This window comes from Lygodium microphyllum, chromosome 22, assembly GCF_053477565.2.
Source record: "Lygodium microphyllum isolate KBCC chromosome 22, Lygodium_microphyllum_v1.1.10, whole genome shotgun sequence".
Lineage (NCBI taxonomy): Eukaryota > Viridiplantae > Streptophyta > Polypodiopsida > Schizaeales > Lygodiaceae > Lygodium > Lygodium microphyllum.
In genome coordinates, this window is record NC_141156.1 from 84783524 (window position 1) to 84790478 (window position 6955).

General features: G+C 36.0%; 1 protein-coding gene across 1 annotated transcript; it reads right to left on the bottom strand.

The window, feature by feature from the left end:
• Positions 1 to 4939: 4939 nt before the first annotated feature.
• On the bottom strand, positions 4940 to 5800 carry LOC148017368 (pentatricopeptide repeat-containing protein At1g03540-like). Its single transcript, XM_087662742.1, has 3 exons — positions 5371 to 5800; positions 5213 to 5286; positions 4940 to 5047 (listed from the first exon to the last, which is right to left on the bottom strand). Exons 1-3 carry the CDS (start codon positions 5798 to 5800, stop codon positions 4940 to 4942), a joined length of 612 nt encoding a protein of 203 aa, XP_087518868.1.
• Between the last annotated feature and the right edge of the window lie 1155 nt (positions 5801 to 6955).

The following is a 6955-nucleotide window of genomic DNA, read 5'->3' on the forward strand; positions in this document are numbered from 1 at the left end:
TATTTACTAATGTAAATATCTTCAAACTTTGAGGCAACAAATTTACTCTCTTGATTATCCTTCATTTTCATTGAAAGAATGGTATAATGTATCCATTACTTAATTGCAAAAGGTAATGCTTTGTAGTCATTCACGGTCTCCCAGCTATCATAGTCCGCTCTCCATAAGAATAATTGAACTTTGGTCCTAATTGGGCAACTCTTAGTCTACCTCGCCGCAAAGCGCTTGGTCTCGACCCACGAGGATCAACTCTAAGATTCCTAAAAGACCTAACAATTTCTAATAACATTCTAGCCTTTAGTCCAAGCGATCACATTATAATCCTTCAAGACTAAGAGTAGGTCAATTATCGCACTTGGTTCATAGTGAGTGAGAGATTCGGGGGAGCTAAACTCTACCCCTTTGCCTGTAAGGTAAAATCTAATCTTTGTTCCTCTAATACGGTGTATGAATGGGATCTAAAACTAAAATCTAGGAAAATATTGTATCTAGCTATTGTTGTAAAATTTCCATATGAGGAAAGCTGATGCGAGGAGATATAGTCACAGTGGATTTTGTGAGATTTTACGGTGGATTTTGTAAAATTTATTTGTTGACCGGGGCTCGTACATAAGGTGGATTCCTTATGCGAGAAGTTGACGGGGACGCCTGTCCTTCTCGAGCATTTTATTAATTAATGTGCACGTGGGTGATTCCACAGCGGATGATTTTGTAAAATTCATATGAATTAATTAAGCTTTTACGAGTTTAGAGTTTGCACTCGAATTAAATTAAGGTTAGGACAGAGTTCCAACCTATTTAATTATTTGTAGTTGAAGACTGCTAGTTATTCACTATTGTTTGTTTATTTTATTTATAAACAATTGTGAATGCTTCAATTGATGTGTAGAGTAGGTAGCGATGGCTTTGGATAGCACTGGGCATTAGTGTAATTCCAAGCGTAAATTTCATAATTATGATTAGTTATCTTAAGTATAATATATAGTATTATGTATTTATATGATATTATATTATTAAAATTATTACTCTATTTGTAAGTTATAAGTTTAAACTTCTTTAGTAATAATTAGATCATTGTCCTTAGTACTATTAATTTATTTATTTTTAATATAGATTATTTTAGAATATGAGATTTAAGATATACTTTTATTGAAATAAGCTTTCTTTATGGATTACCTTGCTATTTTCTTAATGTGGTTAAGTTTTAGAAGATTTTTTTAGCTTTCTTTATAAAAGCAACATAATTGTACGCAAAATAGGAGAACACTGTGAAAATTGAGTTTTTTCGTTTGTCCCTTATCTGGAATCGAAATTCAAAGCTTCAAGAGTCGTATTGGGGTTTTTTTCACACTCCGGACGCGATGGTGATGTCAAAATATCAAGATTCGGAGCACAAAATTTTCTGCAGTAAGTGCGATATATTACAAGATACCTCTTAGCTCTTAAAACTCTGTATTTCAATTGATATTTGTACTTTCTTTGTAATTATATGTAAGATATAAATGTAAATATCCATGTAAAACTATAATATATAATTAAGGATGGCAAACTATGGCTTTTGCAATGGGGGAGGTTGGGCCCAATCGTGCGTTTTTCTCTTGTCTTTCTCAATCTATTTAGTTATTCAAATCCTCTTATGTATTACAATGTTGTTTGTATTTAATAGTTGAGATGTTTAATTTGTTAGATTTTTTCACTAAGTTCTATTATGTATGTCATAAACTTATTTCTAATTGAGATTTGATTTGCTAGATTTTCCATGTATTTTGCTTCGTAACATTGGTATCAGAGTTGGTTACACTACGAGTTTTCAATTGTATGATATCAGTATATAAAGACAAACACCGTGGAACAATTGCAGTCTACAAGACAAATCACTATAGATGAATATCACAGCTACATTTCTCGTGTTTTGGACAGCCTTATATCCACAATTGATTGACTCAAATTGATCCAATTTTTTCTTCTCTAAATTTAGATTATAGCATGGTCTTGGCTATGGAAACAAGATATTATAGCCAAAAAGCTTTTGAAGTTTATTTCATAGTAAATCATAGCTTTGTTTTATTTTATAAAAGTTTCAAGTTTAATCATTTTAAGTCTTTATTTATATAACATGCTATATAGAAGAGGCACTTGAAAGTAGTCTAGCTATTACATATACTTCACTATAAAAATCCTATTGAACAACTATTTTTCAAATAATGTAACTTTTTATTGGTTCATATTTTGAGGATGGTGTAAAAATAAAAGTTTTATCACTCAGAAATATCTACAATTCTTATTAGACACATATTTTACAAATTCTAAATATTTAGCGAGTTATTTGAGTCCTAAAGTAACCTTGAATGCAAATTTCATAGCAGTATGTAGAAAACTGTGTAGTAGCCAACTTTGAGTATCTTCAAATTTGGTAATCCATCGTAGGGACATGAATTGTAGAAATTTTTTGAATCTACAACTCTCTAGTTATCATCATCACCTGATTCTATCTATCAAGAAAGTTATTTATCTTGAAAGTAGGTCTCATAGGTAACCCAGACAGCAAAATTTGTAAATTTCAACCTATACAGACATCTAATTTCCTAATAGGATAGCTTTTAATCCAATTTTAATTTGAGTATACTCCCAAAAGAAAAAAAGTTTTAGCTTGTATAAAGATCTAAACTTTATATTGCACATAGTTTTATCTAAGTATGTATATATTAAAAGATAATCATATCTAAATATGCCATAGATCGTGAAATTTATAAATTTCAACCTATATAGACATCTAATTTCCTAGTAGGATAGTTTTTAATCCATTTGGAATTTGAGTACACTCCCAAAATATATTAAAAGATAATTATATCTAAATATGCCATAGAACTTGAATATTACTATTTTTTTTATCAAGAGACTAGTATTTTATCCAACTTGAGTCTTATCTTTAATATGTTTCTTTCTAAATTTTAGTCTTAGTCATAAGTAAATGTTTTGTAAAAATCCTTATAAGCTCCAACTCTCCAGTTATAGACTAACTTGATTCACAAGAAGATATAAGTTGTTTTTATTCAAAGTAGGCCTTCAATATGATTCTCACTCTAATTTTTGATGATTATAGTATGCCTTTAATGTTGTTATCTTTTGATTTGATAAACATTGAGACTAACAAATTTTTCTTAAAGGTACTTTGGAAAAAATTTTAACTTCCTAATTCTGTTGTGAAGTCATGCTTTCTAGTAAAGATAGAGATCTCCAATCAAGGTAAGATAGGTAAGTCTTTTACTTTTTTTTTCCTAGAATTCTTAGTTAAATTTTTATGTACTACTAAATTGGAAGAACAATTTTTATTTGTTATTTTCGATACTTTAATGAGTATGAGACCTAGCATTCATAATATTTTTGTCTTATCTTTTGACTCTCTTACTCCCATGAAAGACATCTATGGTACTAACACTAGTTTTTAATCTTATTAGAATCAATTGTTCGCTAATAATTAGACTCCAATTGATTCATTGTCCTTTATTAGATACTTGGTAAAATTTAAAAAAGAAAACTCATTCAGTTGAAGAAGTGCAACGGATGACTGCCCGTGCCCTTAGTGCTTACCCTACACTGTTAGCTCCACATTAAGTAGCTAATAGCAATTGTGGATAATTGCTATCCCACCCCGGGGTATGATGCCAAGAGGCATAGTCACGGTGTCGAAAGGTTTTCGAAAGCAAAGTCGCGACCACAGAGGACCTTGACTAATTTCAGGATAGAAAATCAATCAAGCAAATGAATGAAGTTGAATCTCTTTTGTAACCCTCTGTGTGATGCTTTCATTTCAAGACGATCTGTGCATTTCACAACCCAAGGTATTCTTGAACAGCCTCATTAGGAAGTGATCTGATATGCTTGAATATGCCAGCATTTGCAAAGTGCAACTTTGTTACAGGATCTTTGTACGGGCTTCAAATCCTGAGACATCACAATATTTCTTGGCTGGATACAAGGATGGAGGAGCTTCAATATTCAATATTCATATAGTTTGGTTCTTCAGCAGGATAAAGATAGTAGTTCTCAGTTTGAAGCATTTGCTTTAGATGCTTCCAATACCTTCCTCTAACCTGACCTTTCGGATACTTTTCCAGAAATTGTATTCTCTTGAAGTCAAAATTAGTATGAGGGTGTATTCCAGCATCTTCTAGTTCTTGAGCTGTTACTACCGCTTTTGAAGAAAGAACATCCTTTGCAGGAGATCGTTTTGAGTACGTTTCTGGGGTTTCTATGTTGCTCTTGCATTTCACACCCTCGCAGACTTCATGCTTCTTTGTCCCGATGAAACACCGTACCTTTGCAATTCAAGGCATGGGATCCTACAAACTCAATCATGTGCGTACTGAAGAATCTTGATGGGGCATTGGTTGAACAGTCGGTTCAACGGTAGCAAACTTCATGTAGTTACAGGCCTCGTGACACAATACGCAAGAGAATCAACGAAGAAGGTCACTGAAAGAGAGAACAAATCAGTGGTGCTGATTCGATAATTGGGTTCCCTCTACCAAATCCCTGACCGATCCTCTTCTCTTCCTCTCTTCCGTTTTTCCAGAGCAGACGACGATTTGTGAACAATTGTGAAAGGCTTCGTCTGTGGAAATGCATCAAACGGCGTTCCAATTCGTGGCAGTAAATAGCTCTCGAATCCGCTATTGCTGCAGCGATGGAAACATGAAAGATCACCACCCCCTCCAAGATTGCTCCATTCCTCTTTAAGATTAAAAAAAAAACTCTCATTTTTCCTCTTTTCCTCGTAGATCCCAGAGTGCCCGTTCTTCTGCGTTTTTTTTTTCTACCCCCCTTTCGAACCAGTAAAGCGGCTCCTGAAAATAGCCGACTAAATTTGTTCCTTCCGTGGGCCTCCCGTAACGCCAAAAGCACAACCATATCTTTGTTGATTCCCTTGGTGAAGACCTCAATCAAGTTTCTGTCGACTGTAAGTTTGTTCAGAGTAAGTGTTCCTACAAGACTTCAAGCAAAGAACAAATGTTGCAACATCTGTAGATACACCTTCCACCTGCATCTGTTTCAAACAATTCAGCACTTTTTCACCAAGTCCTTGTTCAGCATAGCATGCTAATAGAGCAGTCCAGGAGACTGCATTTCGAACTGGCAACCTATCAAATATGTGCTACGCTTCTGAAAGTGAGAAGCTTTTCGCATACACATCCACAAGTGTGCTTCCTACATAAATGTCATTTTCTAAACCTCTCATGACAATTTCAGAATGCATACCTTGTCCTGTTCCTATGGTTGCACAAGCTTTCAAGCAGATAACATATGTAATAGAATTGGCATGCACCCCTTGATGTTGCATCTCCTCATAGCATCGCATAGCCATATCACCTTCACGATTATGAACATAGGCATATAGCATTATTGTCCACGATATAACATCATGGACAGCCAATTTCTCAAATGCTTCTCGTCCTTCCTTGATAAAGCCACATTTTCCATACATGTCCACGAGCATGTCACCAACAATAGGGTCTCTTTCTAATCCTGATCTTCTGATTTCAGCATGTATTTCTCTTCCTATATCTATGGCTCCTACTGCAACACAAGCTTTTAAGCAAAGAACAAAAGTAGTAGAATCTGCATGTATGCCCTCCAGTTGCATCTTTCTAAAGCAATTCAGAGCAGCTTCAGCATTACCATTCTCTGCATGTCCTGCATTCAATGAATTCCAGGAGGTTGTGTCTTGAATTGGCAGTCTGTTGAACACTTGTTGTGCTTCCATAAAGGAGTGACATTTCCCATACATATCCACCAGCATGCTCCCTACAGAATGCTCTCTTTCTAGGCCCCTTAGGATGATCTCAGCATGTATCTCTTGGCCCATTGGGAATGCTCGTATACTGCCACAGGCTTTCAAACGAACCCTTGGTCAGCATATCCTGCAATCAAAGTGGTCCATGAGACTGCATCTCGAGTTACCAGTCTACCAAAACTCCTTGTTCTTCTCCGTCTTCAGCATAGAATGAAAGAGCAAACATAACAACTGAGTATGTACAAAGTATCAAATCACACGCACAACTTTTGGGTGGTTTTCACACCTCAAATGTGCAGCAATACGACATCCACCCCCTCTAATCCTGCGCATCCTCCGGATGGGCCAACTACCCATGATCATTATCATCAAGATCCACAAACAGATCAATCTCTTCGTTATGCATTTCCAGTAGATCAACAAGATTATCTGTCATATCATCTGTCTCTTCCATTGGAGTTTCTTCTCGTTGCTCTTCTCTTGAAAATTCTTCCAATGCATAGTCCTCATCATCTCTTTTCTTGAAAATCTTGATTCTTTTTCCAGCAATAGGCACTCTAAGCACTGTCCCATCCAGTTCTGTCAGCTCATATGTTGCATTATCAAAGACATGTCTGACTATGTACGGCCCAAACCATCTTTTCACCATCTTTCGAAGTGCAGTATGCTGATTTTCAAGGCTGCTATCAAAGACCAATACCCAATCTCCCTCTTCTATTGCTCTAGGCCGCAAGCGATGCCTGCTGTCAAACCTTTCCTTATTCCTTAGTCTAGCAACCTTCAACCTGTCAATAGCTAGCTGAATATCATCAGGTCTCCTCTCCAACTGTCGAATCCAAAGAGCTAAGAGCTCCTCTCTCGTCAAATCCTCCTGCCAAGGTAAAACTGACCAAGTCAAAGCACAAGTCTCAGTCGGCATAACCGGTTTCTGACCATACATTAACTCTGCATGCATATATCCTGTGGTAACACTATGAGTCGTACGATCAGCCCACAAAGCAAATGGTAGAAGTCTCGGCCATTCTCCAATCCGTCCTCTGCATGCTTTGGCTAATGCTTTCACTATCGGCGGATGTCCTCTTTCACTCTTCCCATTTCCCTCTGGATTATATGCTGTAGTTAGAGCCAACTTGATTCCTAATTGAGAGAAAAACTCCCTAG

Bases quoted from the DNA above. Each gene is read 5' to 3' on its own strand.
- LOC148017368 (XM_087662742.1), bottom strand. From the start codon at position 5,800: ATGCTGGTGGATATGTATGGGAAATGTCACTCCTTTATGGAAGCACAA. The intron at 5,287-5,370 runs GTGATATGGCTA...TCTGCTTGAAAG, and splicing joins CTATGTTCATAATCGTGAAG to CTTGTGCAACCATAGGAACA. The intron at 5,048-5,212 runs GTAGGAAGCACA...TGTTTGAAACAG, and splicing joins GTTTAGAAAATGACATTTAT to ATGCAGGTGGAAGGTGTATC.